General features: G+C 46.1%; 1 protein-coding gene across 3 annotated transcripts in view; it reads left to right on the plus strand.

Moving 5' to 3' along the window:
- The window catches only part of sorcs2 (sortilin related VPS10 domain containing receptor 2), a 776,963-nt gene that overhangs the window by 596,343 nt on the left and 153,786 nt on the right, over window positions 1-26,834 (plus strand). For all 3 annotated transcript variants that reach the window (XR_004411679.1, XM_033019211.1, XM_033019222.1), the window contains exons 9-10: window positions 8,688-8,867; window positions 17,677-17,823. Coding sequence is in view for 2 of the 3 variants with exons in the window: in XM_033019211.1 (XP_032875102.1) it covers window positions 8,688-8,867; window positions 17,677-17,823 (327 nt within the window). In the remaining variant the exon portion in view is untranslated. The remainder of the gene's footprint in view (window positions 1-8,687; window positions 8,868-17,676; window positions 17,824-26,834) is intronic.

The raw sequence follows: 26,834 nt of genomic DNA on the forward strand, positions 1-26,834 counted from the left end.
TCGACATACACTACAAACCCACTGACTCACATGGCTATCTGGACTACACGTCTTCCCACCCTGCCCCTTGTAAAGACTCCATCCCCTACACCCAATTCCTCCGCCTACGCCGCATCTGTTCCCAGGATGAGACGTTCCACACCAGGGCATCGGAAATGTCCTCGCTCTTCAGGGAACGGGGATTCCCCTCCTCCACCATAGATGAGGCTCGCACCAGGGTCTCTTCCATACCCCGCAACACTGCTCTCTCTCCCCATCCCCGCACTCGCAACAAGGGCAGAGTCCCTCTAGTCCTCACCTTTCACCCCACCAGCTGGCAAATACAACAAATAATCCTCCGCCATTCCCGCCACCTCCAAAGTGACCCCACCACTCGCCACATATTCCCATCTCCCCCCATGTCTGCCTTCCGCAAAGACCGCTCCCTCCGCAACTCCCTTGTCAATTCTTCCCTTCCCTCCCGTACCACCCCCTCCCCGGGCACTTTCCATTGCAACTGCAAGAAATGCAACACCTGTCGCTTCACCTCCCCCCTTGACTCCATTCAAGGACCCAAGCAGTCGTTCCAGGTGCGACAAAGGTTCACCTGTATCTCCTCCAACCTCATCTACTGCATCCGCTGCTCTAGATGTCAGCTGATTTACATCGGTGAGACTAAGCGGAGGTTGGGCGATCGTTTCGCCGAACACCTCCGCTCAGTCCGCAATAACCTACCTGAACTCCCGGTGGCTCAGCACTTCAACTCCCCCTCCCATTCCCAATCCGACCTCTCTGTCCTGGGTCTCCTCCATTGCCAGAGTGAGCAACACCGGAAATTGGAGGAACAGCACCTCATATTCCGCCTGGGTTGCTTGCGTCCGGATGGCATGAATATTGAATTCTCCCAATTTTGCTAGCCCTTGCTGTCTCCTCCCCTTCCTTAACCCTCGAGCTGTCTCCTCCCATCCCCCCGCCCTCGGGCTCCTCCTCCTCCCTTTTTCCTTCCTTCTCCCCCCCACCCTCCATCAGTCTGAAGAAGGGTTTCGGCCCGAAACGTCACCTATTTCCTTCGCTCCATAGATGCAGCTGCACCCACTGAGTTTCTCCAGCATTTTTGTGTACCTTCGATCTTCCAGCATCTGCAGTTCCTTCTTGAACACGTGTTGTAGGAATTGCCTTGTTAGGGGAAGAGAAAACGCCATGGGCTGTATTAGGTGCAACCTTTAGTTATTGCCAGGCCATTTGTAAGATATCTGTGGCAATGCTTTTTTTTTACATTTATAGGGATTTCTTACCAACATATTTCTTAACTACATATCCTGAATGATGTGGAACATTTTAGCAGAATGCTGTTCTCTGCAAAATGAAATTTATCATAGCTATTATTGACATCTACTGTACTAACATGTGTGGTGAGAAGTGTCAAAATGCATTGTTAGCAACAATATGAATCAATAAAAGTGATTTTGTTAGTGAAATAACTAACTGTAATGTGGAGGAGCAATGTCAATTGTCTTTGTATGAAATGCGATGTTATGCTACAGTCAAATCCAGAAAACTCAGCAAGATTAAAAATCAATACAACTCAAAATTTGTGTTGTAAGATGTTGTGACAGCAGTGACAGAGTCCTCAGTTTTTGTTTGATTTTGATGCTTTAAGATTTCTCTATCATTAATCCTTAAATAATGGAGTGTTGCAATATAAAATAGTAAGATTAAACGAGCTTACCAGTTTGAAGTTTGATCTGTATTTTATGAGGCGTTACGATGAGGGATTACGTGAAGAACCCGTCCAGCACGCATGCGCGACATACTTCAAAGCAGCGGTGTGGAATCACAGAAAGACACAATAATTGAAATAAATATAGTAAAGAAAAGGAGAGCTTAGATACCAGTTGATCTCTATTATTAGGGCACGTAATCCCTCATCGTAACTCCTCATAAAATACAGATCAAACTTCAAACTGGTAAGCTCGTTTAATCTTACTATTTTATATTGCAACACTCCATTATTTAAGGATTAATGATAGAGAAATCTTACTATTTTACTTCGGAGTCACGTGAGTGACTACGTGAAGATTTTAAAGCTCTGTGATTTCAAACCGTGTAACAGTTCATACTTCACTCACTGCTGAAGTCGTTCGAGGGAGGAAGTATGTTGTCGTAATCAACCATGAATCTGTTTGTAAAAACAATAATGGTGTTTATTTAAGAATAACAAAAAACAAATTGCTCCCCCGGGCTAAATTATATATTTGCAGATTCTAATATTTTCTCTGCAAATGATGCAGGTTCTGCCAACGGCTTATTATAAAAAGTTTGAAACGTTCTTTCCCCAGACCACCCCGCTGTAGCCAGGATGTGGTCTATTGGTACGTTTATTCTCTTAGCCGCTGACGTGGATGCTGCCCTGGTGGAGTGAGATTTATACATGTTAGTATTTATACCAACGGCTTTCAGCACCTGCTTGTGCCATCTTGAAATGGTTTGGCTCGTTACCCAACCATAAGGTTTCTTGTGGCTGACCCATAAGGCTTTTTCTCTCATTCGAGGGATTTTAGTTGTGTCAATATAGTTCAGTAGGTGGGTCATGTCACATAACCATGGTTCTGATGGGTAAGCCCGGAATTCCATGACTGGGTTTGATGTTCCTGGCCTGCTCTGTTTGACCAGCCCCTAGATAGTAAATGAGACATGGCCTGGTGTTACGACCATGTTGTCCATTCGTAATAGGTGAAGTGACTGGACTCTTTGTGCTGACACAAGTGCCATCAGCATGACCGCCTTCAGAGTTAATTGTCCCAGGGTGAGGGACCTAGCTGGTGACCATCCCCTAAGGTATGTCAGGACCACACTGACATCCCAGATTTGGGTATACCTAGGTCTGGGGGGATTGGAGTTAAATATCCCTCTCATGAGCTTGATCACCAGCGGGTGGGATCCCATGGCCTGTTGTCCTGGTGCCTGAATTAAATAGGCTGACAGAGCACTTCTGGCTGTATTAATGGTGCTGTAGCTGAGTCCTTCATTATGGTGAAGGCCTGCCTGGGACTCCAGTACATTGGTTACAGTTGTAGTTGAGTATGTGGTTCCTGTGTCCGAACAGTATTTTTCCCACTTCTTGATACTTGACAAGTATTGTTTCCTTGTGGATACGCAGTGGGATGCTGTCATGGTGTTGATGGTGTTTTCTGACAATCCCAGGCCCAGCAGAGGCCTTTTCAAAATCTGCAACCCAGGAGTTTAATTTTATCGTGGCATGGGTGGCTTATGCCAGATACTGGGTGTTAGTAATTCTGGGCTACTGGGGAAAGTCATTGGGGTCTCGACGACCATGTCGAGGAGCACTGGGAACCATGGCTGTGTAGGCCAGTCAGGTACTATCAAAATACCAGAAGCAGAGTCCATTTGTATTTTGCGTAGTACCCGACTGATGAGGCAGAAGGGAGGAAATGCATAAAAGAAGAATTTTCCCCAGTCCAGCGCGAACGCATCTACCGCTGCTGCCTCAGGGTCGGGTTCCCAAGCGACATACATAGGAACCTGGTGATTTAGTCTGGATGCAAATAGATCGATATCTGGCGTGCCATATTGCTTTGTAATTTTAGCAAATTCTTTGGGATTTAACATCCATTCGGTGTTATCATTGAATTTGCGTGACCTGGTGTCTGCAACTGTATTTAGCTTACCTGGTAGGTAAGTTGCTGATAGCCAAATATGTCTGTCGACACACCATTGCCAGATTGTGTTGACCAATTTGTCACATATCGATTTTATGCTGCCCATATGGTTAATATAGGCCACCACCGTGGTATTATCTATTTGTAACCGAACATGCAAGTGATGCATATTTGTTGAATATGCTTTTAATCCATAAAATGCACCCAACATTTCCAGATAATTTATGCCCAGTGTAAGTAGTAACGATGACTCTAGGTTAGTCCATCTACCACCTGTGCTGGATATGGAATTAGTTGCTCCCCAGCCTTGAGCACTGGCATCTGTTTGAATAATTAACGTAGGGTTAACGATGATGATAGGGCTGGAACTATGCCAAATGTTCCCTACCCACCACTGTAACTCTGATATTGCTTCAGTGGGTAATTTCATGACTCGGTCAAAGTGACCTGCATGTCGTTTTAATGCCTGCACTTTTGCTCTTTGTAAGTTTTGATAGTGCAGAGGTCCAAATTGTGTAGCTGGAAATGCTGCTACCATCTTTCCAATTACTCTCGCCACTTGTCGAATGGTTGGTCGATCGTTGACCATTAAATTGTTACATGTTTGTGCCAATTCTGCTGCTTTGTCTTTTGACAAAGTTACAGACATGTGGACTGAGTTAATTGTGAATCCCAGATAGTCCATGGTTGTGGATGGCGTCAACTTAGATTTATCTGGATGTAAGACAAATCGCAAAGTTTCAAACAATTGTTTGGTAGCTGACACAGCTGATTTAGCCAATTCCATGGTTTTGCCTACTATTAAGATATCATCAAGATATGCCATGACAATATGTGTTTGTTTTCTTAATATTGCCAAGGCTGGTTTTAGTATCTTGGTGAATAATTTTGGGGCTGATGTTAAACCGTCAGGCAACGCTTTAAACTGCCATAGTTGCCCCATCCAGGTAAATTTCAGGTATCTGCGATGATCCTTTTGAATGGGTAATGAATAGTAAGCATCTTTAAGGTCGATGCTTGCCATGAAGTATCCTTTGGAAATCAGTTGTTTGGCAGTTACAAACGTTTCCATTTTGAAATGTATATACTTAACAAACATATTTAGTGAAGTTGAGTCAATGATGATGCGACGTCCACCATCTTTTTTAGTTTTAGCGAATATATTAGAGACAAATTCCAAGGGTTCATGTTTGTTTTTTTCAATTATACCCTTTGTAATTAGCCTCACCAGTTCAGCTTGTCCCTCTCGTTTTTCTTTAACTGAGAGGGAAAAGACCCTTTGGGGTGTATGCTGAACTAGTGGCATGTTTTCTTGAGTAAATTCTATTTTGTATCCACGAATGCTGTTGAGTATATATTTGTCATTCGTGATAGACCTCCATGCTTGCACAAACACGTGTAATCTCCCCCCTGTTAGTATAGAACCCCCACTTTTTATATGCTGGTAGGAACCAGACCCACCTACCTCCATGGTTACGGGTGTTTCTTCTGTTTCTTTGTCGGACGATGTGTTTTCTGATGTGTTGTCTGATGTGTTGCTGTTGGTTGGGGATGGCGCATTTTCCATGGGGTCCGCTCTGGGCCCTGGCCTAAAAAAGGCTTCCGGTGGTAATGTGCGGACCCCGAGCTTTCACCAGTCCCATAGGATTGACGTCGACTGGTGGACGCGGTGGGGTACTGCCGCTTGGGTTTTGTGGGTTTGCTCGTCCCGGGGCCTGCCCTCATGAGGCCAAATGTTTTGGACTCCTCCTCCATGTCCTTTACTTTTTTGGAGAGGTCCTTGCTGAATAGCAGGATTTCTGGCTCTGTGGTCGGCGTTTTGCACAAACTCGCGAATTTCGGTTTGAGGGCAGGTCTAGGGCCTCATTAACTACCTGCTCTTGTAGGGACTTGAAGGACAGGTAGTTAATGCTGGCCGCCAGTTTTGGCTCTAATGGCCGTCCAGCTCGTGGAGCTGCCAAGTAGCGGTCTACCACACCCAGCAGCTCTTCCTGGTCCTGTACCCCAAGCGTACTCCCGACATCATCGGCCAGTGACCCCTCTTCTTGACCAGCCCAGCCCTGGTCGCCAAAGCTGCCCTCGGATGAGGGGGAAACGATGGCCAGTACGTTGTGAGGCACTGTGGTGGGAGTGCCTGAACTCCCTTTGCGAGACTGCTCCAGCTCCCGAAGCAAGTCTCGCTGGAGCATTTGCTCCACGAGCCGCTCCAAGCAGCTCAGGCGGCTGTCTCTGCCCCGCACGGGCGGTGAGACGTCCCCATCTGAGGAATCGGATACCACCGGCCGGTTGGTCTTCCGTGCTGATTTACATCTAGCCCGCTGCTCAGGCTGCGCTAGCGGGACTGGGCTCGGCACGGTGTCAGGGATGGCGGACCGCAGGGTTTGCGGTCCTACCACCTCTTGCCCCCCACTGATGGAACGCTCCTCTGTTGGAGCACGGGGGGCGGACTTCTTGGCTTGACTTGTCTTGTTTTGCTCATATTCCTGGTGAGACAAAACAAACCAACTTCTTTTTGGAAAAAACTACCTCAGAATAAACTTAACTGACGGTCCGTCTTTTTTAAGCTGTAGCGGGAGCGCCTGTACTCCCGTTCGTCGCTGTTGCACTGCGTGAACGCTCATGTCACGCATGCATGCTGGACGGGTTCTTCACGTAGTCACTCACGTGACTCCGAAGTAAAATGGTCCAATTTAGTTCTATCTTGATTAATGCACTTCACACCTCCTTCCCAAAGTGGAAACATGGCAATTCTCAAACACTACCTGGACAAATAAAAATGGAATTTCAAACAAAGGATAAAGGACATTTATTATCACATACGCCAATTGGAATTTGAGTTGCCATTGCAGCATACCAATAAAATAAACACAACATTATAGAATTTAACATTAAACATAAAGACATCCCCCCACAGCAGGATCAACGTTTCCCACTGTGAGGGAAGGCAACAAAGTTCAGTCCACTTCCTCCATGTTCACCCGTGGTCGGGGCCTATTTGAGGCCTCCGCAGTCGCCGCTACGGCGGCCCGATGTTTCACGCCCTCTCGCCGGAATGATGGAGCTCCGGCGTCGGAAGAGCACTCTCAGCGGTTTCGAAATGGCCGCTTGCTATCGGAGACCGCACTTGGTTTGGGATATATTTGCATTGATGAAAGTGGGCACTTAATTACTGCATCAATTGTGGACCATTTTCCTTTTGGAACTAAACAATAAAATAATGAGTTCAAAAGGGAACTGCAGATGCTGGAATATCGAAGGTACACAAAATTGCTGGGGAAACTCAGCGGGTGCAGCAGCATCTATGGAGCGAAGGAAATAGGCGACGTTTCGGGCCGAAACCCTTCTTCAGACTGATGGGGGGTGGGGGGGGGAAAGAAAGAAGGAAAAGGGGAGGAGGAGGAGGAGCCCGAGGGCGGGCGGATGGGAGGGTGGGAGGAGACAGCTAGAGGGTTAAGGAAAGGGAGGAGACAACAAGGGCTAGCCAAATTGGGAGAATTCAATGTTAATGCCATAAGGACGCAAGGTCCCCAGATGGAATATGAGGTGCTGTTCCTCCAATTTCCGCTGTTGCTCACTCTGGCAATGGAGGAGACCCAGGACAGAGAGGTCGGATTGGGAATGGGAGGGGGAGTTGAAGTGCTGAGCCACCGGGAGGTCAGGTAGGTTATTGCGGACTGAGCGGAGGTGTTCGGCGAAACGATCGCCCAACCTACGCTTGGTCTCACCGATGTAAATCAGCTGACATCTAGAGCAGCGGATGCAGTAGATGAGGTTGGAGGAGATACAGGTGAACCTTTGTCGCACCTGGAACGACTGCTTGGGACCTTGAATGGAGTCGAGGGGGGAGGTGAAGGGACAGGTGTTGCATTTCTTGCGGTTGCAACGGAAAGTGCCGGGGGGGGGGGTGGTGCGGGAGGGAAGGGAAGAATTGACGAGGGAGTTGCGGAGGGAGCGGTCTTTGCGGAAGGCAGACATGGGGGGAGATGGGAAGATGTGGCGAGTGGTGGGGTCACGTTGGAGGTGGCGGAAATGGCGGAGGATTATGTGTTGTATTTGCCGGCTGGTGGGGTAAAAGGTGAGGACCAGGGGGACTCTGCCCTTGTTGCGTGTGCGGGGATGGGGAGAGAGAGCAGTGTTACGGGGTATGGTTGAGACCCTGGTGTGAGCCTCATCTATGGTGGCGGAGGGGAATCCCCGTTCCCTGAAGAACGAGGACATTTCCGATGCCCTGGTATGAAATGTCTCATCCTGGGAACAGATGCGGCGTAGGCGGAGGAATTGGGAGTAGGGGATGGAGTCTTTACAGGGGGCAGGGTGGGAAGACGTGTAGTCCAGATAGCCATGTGAGTCAGTGGGTTTGTAATGTATGTCGGTCAGGAGTCTGTCCCAATAAAATAATGAGAATTGATTTGCTTGTGAATGTTTTAATTACGTTCAAGGAGGTTGCCCTATTACTTGTAATGGGTTATTTTTCACACGATAGGAATAACACTTTAAATGTTAAGAGCACAATTATTGGATGAAATATTGGATGAACATCAGAATGTGCCCCAGTAATTGTGAAACAGTTGGCAATTGTGCTTAAATTCTCAGCAGAAGATCATATTCATTTCACACCAAAGTATAGACGTCAATGTGTAGGAAGGAATTACAGATGCCGGTTTAAACCTCTCGACCTGAAACATTGCCCATTCCTTCTCTCCAGAGATGCTGACTGTCCCACTGAGTTAGTCCAGCATTTTGTGTATAGACGTCGATGCTCCAAGTGAAATTTGAAGCACACCTTTTTGGCCCATCTAATTGATTCCAGTTGATGAAGATGGGTCCCAAACTAAAAAACCCACTGGACTAGATAAAATCATTAAAAGGCTTGAGATTCACTGTTAGGAACAGTCATCTTAGTTATGTGAATATAATATTTTTATATGTTCAGGTGGGGATGATTAGAAAGTTATTTCCACCTGCTGTTTGAAAGGGCATGATTTTTTTTCTGATATGTCAGGCAAAACGATGTTGTTTTTTTTCCAGGATAAGCAGATCATCAGTACTGACGAGAATCAAGTGTTCGTGGCTGTCAAGGAATGGCATCAGACGGACACCTATAACCTCTACCTGTCGGACACAAAGGGCGTGTACTTCACGCTCGCTCTGGAGGATGTCAGGAGCACCAAGCAACCAGAAGAAAATGTTATAATAGATATTCATGAGGTAAATACTGCTTCAACATTCATTCAAACTGATGTGGATTGGAAATCATTGGTGGGAAAGTGGTGTACATGTTTCATTGCTTTGCCGTGCCATGGGGCAGTGATCAGCATTAAAAGCAGTGATATCTGTTGCCCACACAAATTAGATTGGAACCGTACCTTGAGCTTCACTGTTGATGTTAAGAAAGAAAACACAGTCCATTACATCAATGGCCTATTCTAATCTCTGACTGTGATTGTAAACATATATATAGTTCAAAGGTTATAGGAGTAGAATTAGGTCATTCGGCCCATTGAGTCTACTCCGCCTTTCAATCATGGCTGATCTCTGCCTCCTCATCCCATTTCCCTCATAACCCTTGACACCTACAGGTTCACAAGCTATAGTAGAATTAGGCCGTTTGGCCTGTATTATAGTTCATGTGGTCAGGCACCTGACCAGCTTCAGTAGAAGTTGCGATCACTGTCGTACATAGCGTTGTAAGGCACCGTGCCCGTTGATATTTTCAACGATGATGATGTTGATGGTCATCTGAATAGCTAAGTAGATATGAATATGTTGCAGGCATCCATCTCAATTTGTTCAATAGCAATCCGTCCCACCTAAAAATAATCACTGTGCACAAAGGTCCGAAAGGAATTTCTCTCCATTCTGAACTGGATGGTAGGAGATGGAGGTCATAAAAGGGAAACAATTATATTAACATATATATTTGAACTGTTTTATGCTGCACATTACAGATTAGAGGACGGAGGGTACACTTGGAAGTGTTTTAAAAAGATTTTTCTTTGTATTCCAAGCAAAAGATCATACCAACAAAACTTTGCTCACAATTAGTATTTATGGCTCTAAATGTCTCCAAACCTTCTGGCATTACTCCAGTGTAACCACACTACAGATGTTGCTGAAGCTTCATGCAGAATGTACATATAGTTTGTGGTGAGGTTAAAGAGTTGCTGTAACAAGAGGATGGAACCTGCTCAAGACCCATGGTCACAAGATGCTAATGCCACACAGTTAACTGTCAAATTGACAATTATTTATTTTTCGCTTGCAACCATCTCTATTATTTTACGTACTTCAGTGAATGGAGGACTTGCATTTACGGAGTACCTTTACGTCGCTGCATGTCATGTTGTCACTTGTGAGCAGAGCACCAAGGCAAATTCCTTGTATGTGAACATACTTGGCCAATAAACTTGTTCATTCATTCACATCTCTTTCAGAACAACCGCAAACCCTCTTCAGCCATTGATATTCATGTTGAAGTATCATGCCAACAAATCCGTATTATTTCCCATATTATAGATTTCAGCATCTTACCCACTCCTAACGTCGGGCGAATAGGTCATTAGTTCATTGTCCCATCTGTCCCTCCTTTCTTAATAAGTGGGGTTACATATACTACCCTTCAATCTGCACGAATAATTCCAAATATTAGAGTACTGTATTTTGAAAAACGCTAAACAGAGCAACATCTGTCTGCATTGCCATCACATTCAAAACTCTACGATTTAGATCATCAGATCCTTGGTATTTCTCATTTTTCAGGCACATCAATCCTTCTCTCTGTATTTCTTAACCAATATCAATCTCCTTTACTATCTCATGTACATTTACTTGGATTCTCCAATATTTCTGGGTTGTGCATTGGTCACTGGTCCTCTTCTGTGAAGATTGGCATAAAGTATTTATTGAAACCCTTTCTCTTAATGTCACACCGCAATTTGACCGCGGGGCGGTGGAAGGTCCCGCGACCGCGCCGGGCGATGAAAGCCCCCGCCAACGGGCCGATTCAAACTCCGCTCTGTGATCTTTGCTCCACCAGGACGTCTCCCTCCTCCAATCACCGCGCTCTATCCTCAGTCCCACCCCCCCCTACTTCCGCCCCTGACCGACACCTCCCTCCTCCAATCATCACACTGAATCATCATGTCCCCCCCCCCCCACTGCCTGCTGACCGACGTCTCTCTCATCCAATCGGCGCCCTCGATCATCAGTCCCACCCCCACTGTCTTGCCGAAAGCGGAGATTTTTAATAGATTTTTTTTTCATCAAATTTAAAAATCCGATTACAAAACATGGGGGGATTGTCCCCCACCTCTTAAAACATGGAGGGTACGTGGCCCCCCTGTCCCCCCCCCCTCGGGATTTCTGTCCTTGGGCTTCAAGGGTCACCAAAGAGGTAGATAGTGGTTCAGCTGGTTGTGGTAGGATGTTTCAGTTGCCTGGTTCAGCTGGGACCATCCCAACTCAGACAGAACAAATCTGAAATTCCAGGTTCTTCTGACTTGAAACAGCTGATCTTCTTGAATAATAAAATGTCCTTTTCAAGGTTTGAAACCTTGCACGTTTTTTTTAGAATTCCACAACTTCAAGTATTGCTTAGTGAGGGTGGAATTTGCATAACAATTGCTTGTGACATGGATGAAAGCTTATCTGACAATGCAGGTTGTACAGCATTTATCCAGGGCATTGAAGTATTAATTGCTAACTTCCACAGTTACTTAACACTTTGGTGAAAAGGGCAATTCTGTATTTGTGCAATTTGTTCCCATTGAAATGAACAGCTACTGGTAAATTGCAGAGTGGTTTTGACAATGAAGAATTTGCAGTACATTCTGAGCTAAAAGGAGGAAGCCGGAAAAAAAACTATTAATGAGCAGAGGATGGCACGGTGGTGCAGCGGTAGAGTTGCTGCCTTACAGCGCCAGAGACCCGGGTTCGATCCTGACTATGTCCGTATGGAGTTTGTACGTTCTTCCCGTGAACTGTGTGGGTTTTCTCTAGGATTTCCGGATTCCTCCCACACTCCAAAGACGTACAGGTTTGTAAGCTAATTGTAAGCTAATGGCTCGGTGTAATTGTAAGTTGGCCCTAGTGTGTGTAGGATACCATTAGTGTGCAGGGATCCCTGGTTGGTGTGGACTCGGTGGGCCGAAAACATAGAAACATAGAAACATAGAAAGTAGGTGCGAGAGTAGACCACCAGGTCCGTCGAGCCCGCACCGCCATTCGCTCATGGCTGAACACTAAACAGACACACTTACCCACAAACAGTAGACACAAGACACAGAACACAAGACACTACCCTCCCCTTTATACCGCTATCACCCCTCTCCACCCCAAGAACCTCGCGATCTCCTGGGGGAGGCAAAAAACCGGATAAAAACCCAGGTCCAATTCGGGAAAAAAATCCGGGAAATTCCTCTCCGACCCCAATCCAGGCGATCGACACTTGTCCAGGAGATCACTCAGGTCTTACTATACTAACCATACCTAGGTCCATATCCCTGCCCTCTCCCCGTAGCCCCTTATCCCCTTGGCAGCTAAAAAACCATCTATTTTAGTCTTAAATATATTTAAAGTTTCTGCTTCCACTGCTCCCTGGGGCAGTGAATTCCATAAATTAACCACCCTCTGGGTGAAGAAGTTCTTCCTCATCTCAGTTTTAAAAGAGCCCCCCCTTATTCTGCAACTATGTCCCCTAGTTCTAGTTTCCCCGATCATTGGGAACATGAAGGGCCTGTTTCCATGCTGTATCTCGAAACTAAAACAAACTAAACTAAACTAAAGCATTATCTGTTGGTGCACTACATTGGAAGGAGTTACTATATAACTGTAACAGTATGATAACTGGATTCACAAAACTAAGTTTTGAAGAATGACTGAGATTAAGAGGAATCACCTTCAGGAGTAAACATCTTGAGAATGTTCTTCCTAGATTAGACTTTAATACACATGAGGCTGAGAAGGATATGATGATTGGGCAGAAAATTTTTTTAAAAATGTGAAGGGGAAAACATTTAATAGGGATCTGAGGGGCAACTTTTTCACACAAAGGATAGTGGATGCATGGGACAAGCTGCCAGAGGAGGTAGTTGAGGCAGGGACTGTCCCAACCTTTAAGAAACAGCTAGGTACATGGATAGGACATGTTTGGAGGGATATGGACCAAACGCAGGCACTAGTGTAGCTGGGACATATTGGCCGGTGTGGGCAAGTTGGGCCAAAGGGCCTGTTACCACGCTGTATCACTACCATGGCAATGGCAGACCAGGCCTCAAGACTGAGTTGGCTGCTCCTGTTCATATTCCCTAAGTTCCTATCATAAACATCAGGGTTATATTCAAGTTGTCAAATCAAGCAGACAAATCGACAACTTTTTCACACAAAGGGTAGTGGGTATATGGAACTAGCTGCCAGAGGAAGTAGTTGAGGCAGGGACTGTCCCAACGTTTAAGAAACAGATTTGTGTCAAGGTTAATATAGTAAAATAGAAGTAATAGAATTAAATAATTCTATTTTTAAGGAGAACTAAACTAAGTGGAACCCATTGGCTCCCGGTCACACGAGAGGCCTGGTCCCCCAACACAACCCGTTCCCCCAACACAATATTCCACCACTCACCCATAGCCCCTAACTGCGCAGACGCGGCTCACTTCTCCTCATCCCCAAGCACTCCCTCCCCTTCCTCTTCATGTGTGGGAGGGGAGGGGGGGAGGGGGGAGGAAGTGGGGTGCGTGGCGGGGGGGGGGGGGGGGGTGTAGGGTGGGTGGGGAGGATGGGTGAGTGTGGACTGGGAAGTGTAGGGATGGGGGAGAGGCTGGTGTGGGGGAGGAGGGGTGTGGGAGAGGGGGGTATGTGGGCAGCAGGGAGTGTGGGGGGCGGGGGTGTTTTAGGCGGGGGGGTGTTTGGGCGGGGGGCTTGTGGGGGGGAGGGGTGTGGGCACGGGGGTTGTGTGCAGGGAGAGGGGAGTGTGGGCCGGGGGAGTTGTGGGGGGAGAGGTGTGTGTGGGCAGATGGGGAGAGAGCTCAGAGAAAAGACGGGCGAAGAGCCATGGGGGAGAGGGGGGCATCATGGGGGAGGGGGGAGGAGCCATGGGGACCAGACGGAAGTGGTCAAGATGAGAGTTTGAGTAATAGTAGTTATAGAAGACTAATGGAAAATATTAGAAAAGCTAGTACCACCAGCTGGGGAGCCTCAAATTGGAGTCATTAGAAACCTGGACTTTCAGGAGTGATTGGGAAGTTGTGATCGGTGCATTGAATAGTAGAATTTTGAAACCCTTCTAGATCTGTTTACAGATTCTTTGAACCTGAATTCTCAGAATTTATTTTTCTACCTAATTTGATAGCATTAATAAACTTGGATACTGGATTGATCTGGCGACAGGTTCAGGGTGATTTGTGGTGTTGAATGATTAAAGTGGGAGGAAATGAATGAATGAATTGAATACTTTATTGTCACATGTGACAAGTCACAGTGAAATTCCTTGCCTGCTTACCCAAGGTATGCAAATAATCGCCAACTAAAGGGCGACTTACACAACAGCCAAAGTGCTGAAGGAACACAGCAGGCCAGGAAGCAGCGGTGCAGGGAAATAGACAGATGATATTTCAGTTCCAGGTCCTACTTCAAGCTGACTGAGTAGAGGGGAGAAATCTCATAAAGAAAAGTGAGGGGATGGGGTAGAGCAAGTGATAGGTGGTTTTGGGGGAGGAAGTGGTGACTGGCAGACGAAAATGGGGAAAGGAGGGGGATATAATAAGTGGAAGATGCAGGGGAAAGAAACTGGATGAAACTGGTTATCAAGGGACAAGGTTCTGGCAGTACACCCTATCAATGCATCTCACAATGTTATATACCTATCAGGTCTCCCCTTAACCTCAGTTGAGGTGTTCCAGAAAACAACCCACATTTCTTCAACTTCTCCTTTGTAGCCATTTATCTAAGCAGCATTCTGGTGAACTTATTTTACACCCCCTACAAAGCATCCGTACCCTTCCAGAACTGCACGCAACACTCCAAACGTGACGTAACCAAAGTCTTCAAAAGATCAAGCGAGTCAAGAGTGTTTTATTGTCATATGTCCCGAAACGGAACAATGAAATTCTTAAAAGGTACACAAAAATGCTGGAGAAACTCAGCGGGTGCAGCAGCATCTATGGAGCGAAGGAAATAGGCGACGTTTCGGGCCAAAACCCTTCTTCAGACTGATGGGGGGTGGGGGGGGAGAAGGAAGGAAAACGGGAGGAGGAGGAGCCCGAGGGCGGGGGGATGGGAGGTGACAGCTCGAGGGTTAAGGAAGGGGAGGAGACAGCAAGGGCTAGCAAAATTGGGAGAATTCAACGTTCATGCCATCCGGGCGCAAGCAACCCAGGTGCTGTTGAGGTGCTGTTCCTCCAATTTCCGGTGTTGCTCACTCTGGCAATGGAGGAGACCCAGGACAGAGAGGTCGGATTGGGAATGGGAGGGGGAGTTGAAGTGCTGAGCCACCGGGAGTTCAGGTAGGTTATTGCGGACTGAGCGGAGGTGTTCGGCGAAATGATCGCCCAACCTCTGCTTAGTCTCCCCGATGTAAATCAGCTGACATCTAGAGCAGCGGATGCAGTAGATGAGGTTGGAGGAGATACAGGTGAACCTTTGTCGCACCTGGAACGACTGCTTGGGTCCTTGAATGGAGTCGAGGGGGGAGGTGAAGGGACAGGTGTTGCATTTCTTGCGGTTGCAACGGAAAGTGCCCGGGGAGGGGGTGGTACGGGAGGGGAGGGAAGAATTGACAAGGCAGTTGCGGAGGGAGCGGACTTTGCGGAAGGGAGACATAGGGGGAGATGGGAAGATGTGGCGAGTGGTGGGGTCACGTTGGAGGTGGCGGAAATGGCGGAGGATTATGTGTTGTAGTTGCCGGCTGGTGGCGTGAAAGGTGAGGACTAGGGGGGACTCTGCCCTTGTTGCGTGTGCGGGGATGGGGAGAGAGAGCAGTGTTGCGGGGTATGGATGAGACCCTGGTGCGAGCCTCATCTATGGTGGCGGAGGGGAATCCCCATTCCCTGAAGAACGAGGACATTTCCGATGCCCTGGTGTGGAACGTCTCATCCTGGGAACAGATGCGGCGTAGGCGGAGGAATTGGGAGTAGGGGATTGGGTCTTTACAGGGGGCAGGGTGGGAAGACGTGTAGTCCAGATAGCCATGTGAGTCAGTTGGTTTGTAGTGTGTGTCGGTCAGAAGTCTGTCCCCTGCGATGGAGATGGTGAGGTCAAGGAATGGTAGGGAAGTGTCGGAAATGGTCCAGGTGTGTTGGAGTGCCGGATGGAAGTTGGTGGTGAAGTGGATAAAGTCAGTCAGTTGTGTGTGGCCCCAAAGCAGTCGTCAATGTAACGGAGGTAGAGGTCGGGGATGGGGCCCTGGTACGTATTGAACAAGGATTGTTCAACGTACCCGACAAAGAGGCAGGCGTAGCTGGGGCCCATGCGTGTGCCCATAGCTACGCCTTGTGTTTGGAGGAAATGGGAGGAGCCAAACGTAAAGTTATTGAGGGTGAGGACCAACTCCGCTAAGCGGAGGAGAGTGTCAGTGGCTGGGTATAGGTTGCTCCTCTGGTCGAGGAAGAACCGGAGGGCTTTGAGGCCATCCTGGTGGGGGATGGAGATGTAGAGTGACTGGACATCCATGGTGAAGATGAGGGGGTGAGGGCCTAGAGAGTGGAATGCGCGGAGGCGGCGGAGAGTGTCTGAAGTGTCTAGAACATAGGTGGGAAGGGATTTGACCAAGGGGGATAGTATGGAGTCAAGGTATGTGGAGATGAGTTCGGTGGGGCACGAACAAGCAGAGACAATGGGTCTGCCGGGAGAGCCGGGTTGTGGATTTTGGGGAGAAGGTAAAAACGGGCCGTGCGGGGCTGGGGAACGATGAGGTTGGAAGCTTGGTCGGGCAGGGCGTGGGAATTGACGAAGTCGGTGATGGTGCTAGATATGGTGGCCTGGTGCTCGTCAGTGGGGTCATGGTCCAAGGGTAAGTCTTAAGGTAGCCACCAAATGCTGGAGTAACTCAGCGGGTCAGTCAGCATCTCTGGAGAGATGGAATGGGCGACATTTCTGGTCGAGACCCTTCCTCAGTCAGGGGGGAGGGAAACTAGGGATATGGAAGGGCAAGGTGTGAAAACGAGGAATTACAGCAGAGGATGACCAATTCTTGCTTGCTGCAGCACAACCGATATGTAAACATAGTGCTCCATAAACGCGATAATAAACAATAAAAAGAAATTCACTTTGAATACAATCAAATAATAATAGTGCAACACATAAACAATGCCCTTAGGTCTATGTAGCTCGGAGCATAGCTGGACATTATAGTGAAATGCATCTTGATTTCCTGACTCATATTCACTGCCCCAACCAGTGAAGTTGAGGGAGAATACCACATGGCTTCTTTACTTCTCTTTCCACTTGTGTTGCCACATTCGGTGTGTTATGGACCTAGTCCCCAAAATCCCTCTGCATATCAACATTGTTAAGGTTGTTGTCATCAACTGTTTACCTTTGTAGCGGCACCTAGTGGTTAGGCCACTTTTGCTATGTGAAAATTCGGCAGTCACGGGAAGGAGTCACAGGGTATAGGGGTGTGCCCTAGTATATAAGAACCGACCTTCCCTCTCTCTTCCTCTTCCTCTCTCTTCATGAGAGTGTCCTGCCACCTCAGCAGGAGCTCAACCGAGCCCACGAGGCAACAGCCTCTCAGCAACAACAATGACTATTATGTTAGAGTGCTAAACGTGCATGCATATCCAACCTACAATGCCTGAATAAAGAATCCATTTTATTCACAACATTTGTGCCTCTACACCTTCCCTCTTATATTCGATCAAGCTCTCAATATGCAATAATGTAGAAGACCATGGATTAAGATGTAGGAAGAGGGAATTATGCCGGAGAGATCTTTGTGGACAAAATATTGAATGGGACTTTACTCCTGAGAGTTCTCTACTAAAGTTGTTGTTATTTTTTCCTACCTCTGTTTGCCTTTAAGGTTCAAGGAGTTAAAGGCGTTTTCTTGGCAAATAAGAAAGTGGACGGTAAAGTGAAAACGTACATCACCTACAACAAAGGTCGTGACTGGCAATTATTAACTCCACCAGCCACTGACATGAATGGCAAGCAAACCAAATGTCATCTGGTAAGATTTGCCCTGGAGATTTGTTCCTACCGGTATAATTGTGAAGCATAATTCCTTTGAAATTCATGAGTTTTGTTTTTTCTTTGACTGTTCGAACACTGTTGCATCGTTCACTGGTATTGATTCGTTTATGTGCAGCGGTTTCAGAATTTTAAATTTCAATCTCAACCTTGTAGTGAATGCCCATTTTGTCAGGGAAACACATTTTCCAAATAAGGGTGGCACTGATGTCTGGTGCTTGATTTTTCACAACTGCCAGCGTTTCACTACATGGCAAACAGGACATAATCCAGTCTTTACTGCGTCTGAAGGAAGGTCTCGGCCCAAAACGTCACCCATTCCTTCCCTCCGAAGATGCTGCCTATCCCGCTGAGTTACTCCAGATTTTTGTGTCTATCTTTACTGTGACCCTCTCCATGGTGACATACTATAGCAGAAACACTCCATGGTCAACATGATTGCAGAATGCGTTCTCTGACCTCAGCTGCCCAGCAACTGACTGTTTAAGGTTTATGTGAATCGTCCTATAAATTGCACGGTTCCAGAGCTGTGAACAATGACAATTGCCCTTTAAAACAATGTGACAATATCTAACAGAAGTACTCTAAATAAAATTGCCATCATTAAATATATATTCTACTGCATCTACAGGTTCCTCTCTATGGTAAGTAAATGGGAGAGAGCTTCTTAAAAAGCATCTATTTTATTGATTATTCAGCCAATAGCAAAGCTAAATTTATAATGTATTAAAAGTCATCTCATATAATACACATAATTCTTAAAGGTTTGTACATAATGAATACATACTTCCTGTAATCTTCATACTTTAGTTTGCATATTAATATTTTCATCTATTATTATGATTGCTTTTTTACTGACATAAAATCTATCAATAATTCTCATTTTACGAGTTTGAACCAATCGCTGGTTGGTCGTGATAAAAGAAATTGAAGAAAAATAGTTAAAACTCTAATGTGAACTTTAACTCTTTAGTTTCTGAATTCACTTTGGTTACCTATGAGGCCCTGTAGAGAGTACATTAATGGTTTAACCAAAATAGTTAGAGTACTCAGCTTCACATTGTGTCAAAACTATCCGACAGCTTTAAAAACCTTGACATAGCACTAATATTGAAAATGTATATCAAAGGTTTTGTGTTTGGGGTTGTAGATGAGACCCTATTGACCTCCGTACTTTCTGACCTTATCTTACTATTTCCTGTTCCCAATCTCCAGATCCTTATTCCACATTGTTTAATGCCTTAAGGACCTGTACCACTTGCCGATTTTTTTCAGCGACTGCCGGCGTCATATCAGTGTCGCCAAAAGATTTTGAACATTTCAAAATCCAGCGGCGACAAAAAAAATCTTGCGACACTTGAAAAAACGCCACGTGTCAATACGTCATCCCGCCGCATCACGGCACAAATTTTTCAGTGACCTGATACGTCAGTCAATGACGCTGGCAGTCGCCGAGAAAATCGGCAAGTGGGACAAGCCCTTTAGCACTTTTCAAATCTGGGCCAATTTCAGTTGTAGATTTCAATCTTGAGTCAGGTGTCCATTTCTCTACGATAGACACAAAATTCTGGAGTAACTCATCGGGACAGGCAGCATCTCTGGAGAGAAGGAATGGGTGACGTTTCGGGGATCCAGACCATTCTTCAGACTGAAGAAGGGTCTCGACCAGAAATGGCTCCCATTCCTTCTCTCCAGAGATGCTGCCTGTCCCGCTGAGATACTCCAGCATTTTGTGTCTGTCTTGGGTTTAAAAGCAGCATTAAAGCAGCATTTGCAGTTCCTTCCTACACAGTCCATTTCGCTAAGTCCTGGAAAGACCATACTCACAGTTACAAGTGATAATCTTTGTGAATTGGTGCATGACCAAGTTTGTTCCTCTCAGTCTATTGCTGCGATGTACTTAATTGTATGCAACTCCAATCGCTCTCCCATGTACTGGTTTGTAGGAAGATAGACGCAAAATGCTGGAGGAAAGCAGGGGGACAGGCAGCATCTCTGGATAGAAGGAAAGGGTGATGTTTCGGGTCGAGCCCCTTCATCAGACTGAGAGTCATGGGATCTCTGTTCAAACGAGACCAAGCTGACTATCTTTGATTTATCCCTGTTTTCCAGATGTAGATTAATCCTGACCGTGAGAAATGTTTCCACCAATTTCCCATCACGGACATTAGACACAGAAGCGTGCTTTCCAGCTACAGATTTGCTGCCTTCTAGTCATCTACCACCTCATCTATTGCCAGAAAAGATTCAAAAGTCTCTGGTCAGGTCCCAGCAAACTCCCAAACAACTAACAATTACCTGTTTCCCCTTTATCATTGTTACTGCTTTGCATATCTTTCATTTATTGTTCTATATCTCTCTAGATCATCGTCTATATCTCTCGTTTCCCTTTCCCGTGACTATCAATCTGAAGAAGGGTCTCGACCCAAAACGTCACCCATTTCTTCTCTCTAGAGATGCTGCATGTCCCGCTGAGTTACTCCAGCTTTTTGTGTCGGTTTCCAGCAATCTCCGTCCTTGCCATCTTTGCTTTGGATATATCGCATCAACTCCTCACAATCGCAATAATACTTTATTAGCCAAGTATGTTTTGCAACATACGAGGAATTTCATTTGCCGAGTCAGTCATACAAGTAAAAAGCAACGGAACACACAAAATACATTTTAACATAAACATCCACCACAGTGACTCCTCCACATTCCTCACTGTGATGGAAGGAGGAAGAAAAGTTCAAATCCCTTTCCTTCTTTGCTCTTCCGCGGTCGGGGGGTCGAGCCCTCCGTTGACGGGACGATCTTGACTCCCGTAGCCGGTGGCGTTTGTACCCTCAGCATCGAGGCAATCAGCTCCTGCATCGTGGGGATGTCAGCTCCCCCTACATGGCGATTGGATCCCGAGTCGGGACTGGTCGAGCCTCTGCATTGTTGGAGCTCACGACTAGCCTCTCCCGAGACAATAGATTATAGGTGCAGGAGTAGGCCATTCGGCCCTTCAAGCCAGCACCACCATTCAATGTGATCATGGCTGATCATCCCCAATCAGTACCCTGTTCCTGCCTTCTCCCCATATCCCCTGACTCCGCTATCTTTAAGAGCCCTATCTAGCTCTCTCGAGACTGCGAGCTCCCGATATAAAGTACGCGGTTGGAACGTCGATCCCAGGCAAGGGATCAACTCCAATGTTAAGTCCACGCCCCGCGGTGGGGCTCAAATCAGTCTGAGGAGGCCTCCAGCTCCATCGATGGTCGGCCGCAGAGCGACCGGAGATACGACCCGGAAAACAATCGGATCTCTGGTAAAGTAAGAAACTGCAAAAGAGTTTCCCCCTCCCCCCTCCCCCTTCCCCCTCCCCACGCATAAAACTAACGGGAGAACATTTATCCACACCAAAGCCTGATGTGACAGCTAATACTTCTTCCTTTGTAATACTAACATTTTCTAGATTCTCAAGAGTCTGGCGTGTTCAATTGTCACACCGGCAAAGGAACATTGCTGCTCTCTCCCTGAGTTCTCCACTGACAATATCCTTCTTCTTAGTGAACACTGATGAGAAGTACAGAGGTTTCTCGGGTTACGGGGTGATGACCTGACATAATGGAAAGCACACTTTGTGTATATTATCTCATTATTAAAGTATTTTACAGGACACAGCAGGCCCACACACTTTACCGTGGTTGCTTTTCTTGTCTAGTTTAGTTTAGAGATGCAGCATGGAAACAGGCCCTTCGGCCCATCAAGTCCGTACCGACCAGCGATTCTCTCACACTTGCACTATCCTACACACACTGGGGAAAATTTACCACGCCAAAGCACCCGGAGAAAACCACCGCAGTCACAGGGAGAACGTACAAACTCTTTAGTCAGGAAGGAGAGTTGGAAGGAGAGTTCCAGAAAACCTTCCTCGTCACATGTTTCCGTATTGCAAACCCTCGACAAAGATTGACAAAGTTTGTCATTTTGTTCACAGTTTGTGTTTGTGTACATTATTTTTCACATAAATTCTGTAAGAGTGAATTTTTATTCTGCATCTTAGATTTTTTGGTAGTGATTTGTGAATTCTTAATGTTTATAAGATCAAGTTTCTGGTACCCAAACCGCTGTAAATGGGGTAGCCTGTAATTATAATAACGATGAAATGTTTAATGGTATTTATTAACGGCTGAGTGCAATTAGTCCTCGGGTGAATTTTTAATGAACTGAAAGAATTATAGCAAGTGTGTGTAGAGCAATGCAAAATAGGCAGCTACAGAAAGTGGTCCTTTCTTACCTAAGCCGGTGTGGATATTTCTCAGGAGAGGAACTCTTACATAACTCAGGGACTGCCTGTGTTCATTTATGACCTCACCGGCTCACTCCATTCATAAACTGTCTTTAATAAATCGGGTGGGGCAGCGGTAGAGTTGCTGCATTACAGCTTGCAGCACAAGAGACCCAGGTTCGATCCTGACCACGGGCGCTGTCTGCACAGAGCTTGTACGTTCTCTCCATGACCTGCGTGGGTTTTCCACGAGATCTTCGGTTTCCTCCCACACTCCAAAGATGCACAGGTTTGCAGGTTAATTAGCTTGGTATAAGTGTAAATTGTCCCTAGTGTGTGTAGGATAGTGTTAATGTGCGGGGATCACTGGTCAGTGCGGACTCGGTGGGCCAAAGGGTCTGTTTCTGAGCTGTATCTCAAAACTAAAACTAAATAGGTCTTGCTCTTTCCCTGGTTATCATTGTGCCCCTAATGTATGTAATTTTATCTGCCATCTATATTTCACATCTCCCTTTGCCCTTCAATTTTTTTAATTTTATTTCCCTTAAGCATTTTCTGTATTCCATGATGGCCTCACCCTTTGTCAGATCTCTCTACCTGCTATATGCATTTTCCTCATCCTGCCCTTGACGTCCTTGGACGTTGCCCTTATCTTTCACCTTGATAGGAAAACATTGGCTGTGAATTCTCATTATTTACTTTTTAATGATCCCCCTCCATTTCCTCCATTGCTTGTTCAATGTAAATTCAGTACAGGAAGCTTCCCCTAGTCTATTTCAGTCATTAGTTTAGTTTTAGAGATACAGCACGGAAACAGGCCCTTCAGCCCACTGAGTCCGCACCGACCAGTGATCCACGCACTTTAACGCTATCCTACACGCACTAGGAACAATTTGGGGATATGGGGGGGGGGGGGGGGGGGGACCAGAGCAACTGGAAAACAATAATTGGCCTGTCCCACTTAGGTGATTTTTCAGGTGACTGTTAAGTTGTAGCAGGTCGCTGAAAAACCGACGACTGGAACGCCGACTGTCAGAAAGGGGCACACACACACATCGCTTCCTTCACCAGCCCGTTATGCAGGCGGGGACAGGGCAAGCGGGGGGAGCCCTGTCTGAGTGAAATTCACACGGTGCAAAGCCAATGTGATACAGACACGCACCGCGATGAACAGGAAGGTTGGCGCTGTAATTAAGACGGTGAAAGCACAGTGTACGGGAAGGGTTACGTAAGTCCTTTAAAAGAGGGGGGAGAAGGGGGAGGCAACTTTTAAGAAGCCAGAGATACAGGGCTGTGAAGTTCGATGGACATTAACATTACCGGTCGGTTATCCTTGGTTACGAAAACTACTGCTTAATGAGCCAATGAAATTCACCGGTCGGCACCGGCTACAACCTACGGGAACCTATGACAACCCACTCACTACCACTGCACCTAATTGAAATTTGAATAATTAGCGGCGAGCAGAATGATGCCGCGACTAATTCCGAGAATGCGGGAACTACTCACGACCATGAAGGCGACTCCCCAGCAACCACCCGCGAACATGTGGCGACCGCATAGTCTCCTGTAGTCGCCTAAGTGGGACAGGCCCATTGAACAGTCACAGAGAGAATATGAAAACTGCACACTGATAATAATGTTCATGATTAAACAAACCCAGGTTGCTGGCGTCATGAGGCACATCTCCTCCACATCTTCCTTCTGCTTCCCAAGTAATATTTTCGGAGCTGAAATCCTCCACCTTTATAATACCATTACAATATATGTTGAATACATTTCTGCTCCCCATTTTGGGGAGGCAGTCACATTTTAACAGGGTATGCTATAAACCGATTGTTAGAAGGTCCATAGCATACCCTGTTAAAAAGTGACTGCCTCCTTTTTGTTGCTAAGTTCTAACCACGTGGCATCATTTGAAAATCCTTCTATCATTCGGCACAGTGGCACAGCTGCTGCCTCACGGTGGCAGAGACCCGGGTTTGAACCTGACCTCGGATGCTGTCCGTGTGTTGTTTGCATCTTCTCCCTGCAACTGCGTGGGTTTTCTCCGGCTGCTCCGGCTTCCTCCCACATCCCAAAGACATGCGCAGTTTGTAGGCTCATTGGCCCCTGTAAATTGCCAGTAAAATGCGAAAGTGAGATAACATAGAATGCGTTAGAACGGGTGATTGACTCGGATAAATACTTTGGTAGTTGATCATTACAGCACCAACTATATTTGAAGTTACCTCTTTCAAAAACTCTGGGATGTAAATTAGTAGGAACTTCAGGCTTTCATATTCATCAACTTTTCCAGTGTTTTTTTCTAGTTACAGCGTGGAAACAGGCCGTTCGGCCCACCGAGTCCACACCGACCAATGACCTCCGCACATTAACACTATCCTACACACACTTGGGACAATTTACACATACACTAAGCCAATTAACCCACAAACCTGTACGTCTTTGGAGTGGTTTTGTTTGTGCTAAATATGACCTTTAGTTGCTTATTGTCAAATGATAATATTGATCAATAATATTGATTACTAATATTGATTCTCTTATATCGAGTATGGTTTGTATGTCTTCCATGAAAATAGACACAGTGTTTAATGTTTCTGCAATTTTCTTATTTCCCTTCATAAACTCATCTGTGTGTCTTCAAGGCACCCTGATTTGTCCTCAGTAATCCTTTTCTATATTCGTACATGCCCCTAAAAGCTCCTATTTAAAACTATTATGACTATTTGTGAAAGATTTCTATCTTTCTCGCCAGGTTCCTCTCACATTCTATCTATTCTTCCTTTTTTCAATGCCTTAGTCCGCACATACTGGTTCTAAAATGCCCTCAATCCTCAGGCTTACTGCTATTTCTGGCAACGTTATAGCCTCCTTCTTGGATTTAATGTGTCCTCCATCCATGGATGAAACACTTTTCCATTATCAGTATTAGTACTGTGAAAGTTTTTTCTCCCATTTTGTGCGCTGGTTCTTTAACTGTTAACCCTTGTCTCCCCGCTGTCATACCGTTGAAATTGCCATTCCCGTTTCACAAAGACCATCCAATTGCAGTCACGTAACATCACCTGCTCCACTTCAGTTTAATAACTTCAAAACCTTTGCTCATTGTGTTTTGGTGATATTCAGACAGCACTATCTGATGTCCTTTCCACGCTGCTCTCACTATAAGGTACGTTTAATTCATTAATGTGCTTGAGTTCCATCCCCCGCCAGGTCCTGATCAATGATCACACTTTTCTTGACAACTTACATCAATCTTAGTTCCTACATTCTATCTATTCAACCTGCTCCTCTTGAACCCAATACCTCTGGATTCATTGAGTCATGCAGTATGGAGAAAGGCCCTTCAACCCATCTTGTCCATATTGACCAAGATGCCCCAATCCACGCTAGTCCCATTTGCCCACATCTGGCCCATATCCTTCCAAACCTTTCCTACCCATCCACATGTCCAAATACCCTATTCCCTGCTAATTGTTCCTGCTTCAGCAACTTCATCTGGCAGCTAGATCATATACTTACCACCCTCTGTATGAAAAAGTTGCCCCTCAAGTTCCTTTTAAATCTTTCCCCTTGCACGTTAAATCTATGCCCTCTAGTTCTGGATAGCCTTACCCAAGATAAAAGATTGTGCATTTATCCTATCTATATTCTCTCATTATTTTATACACCTCTTTGAGACCATCCCTCAACCTCCTGCAGTTCAAGGAATAAAGTCCTAGCTTGCCCAACTTCTCCCTATAGCTCTGGACCTCAGGTCCTGACATAATTCTTGGAAATCTTTTCGGCACTCTTTCCAACTTAATGGCAGCTTACTTACAGCAGAGTGACCCAGGCTGAACACAATTCTCCAAGTGCAACCTTGCCGATATCATGTACAACAATAACATAACACTCTAACTTGTGTCGGAAGGTTTACACCGAAGATAGACACAAAATGCTGGAGTAACCCAGCGGGTCAGGCGGCATCTCTGGATGGAAGGAATGGGTTACGTTTTGGGTGAGAAGAAGGGTCTTGACCCGAAATGTCACCCATTCCTTCTATCCAGAGATGCTGCCTGTCTCGCTGAATTACTCCAGCATTTTGTGTCTATCTTCGTCCGAATTTCTATAACAACTAGAGAGCGGGCCTCATTGAAGACCCTCAGACTATCTTTTATTGGACTTTATCATCCACTAAATGCTATTCCCTTTATCCTGTATCGGATAGTACACAGCTTGATGGTAATCATGATTAATCTTTTCACTGACTGGATAGCACGCAACAAAAAAGATGTTCACTGTACCCCACTGCATAGGACACTAATAATAATCTAAACTCCACTAATACCCATTTCCCTGTCTGATGACCAGCGTGCCAAAAGCCTTTTTTTATCAGCCAATCTATATGAGGTGCCACTTTCAGTGTATGCATGTACGTAACCTTAAGGGCCTGTCCCACTTGGGCGTCATTTGCGCGTCACGCAAATGGCACGCGAAGATTTTGTACATCCCAAAATCCTGGGGCGCCGCGTGAAACCGCACGTCACTGCCTACATCACCATGCACCATGCGCTCGTAATGCGCACCATGCGTGCATCACTTGCGCGTCACGTGCATCGTGATGCATAAGTGATGTCGCGTAAATTACACGCAAATGACGCCCAGTTGGGACAGGCCCTTAAGATCCCTTTTCTCTGCTACTGTTGACTGCCAATGTGCTGCCCTGATTTCACAAAATGCAACACTTT

This window comes from Amblyraja radiata, chromosome 1 (assembly GCF_010909765.2).
Source record: "Amblyraja radiata isolate CabotCenter1 chromosome 1, sAmbRad1.1.pri, whole genome shotgun sequence".
Lineage (NCBI taxonomy): Eukaryota > Metazoa > Chordata > Chondrichthyes > Rajiformes > Rajidae > Amblyraja > Amblyraja radiata.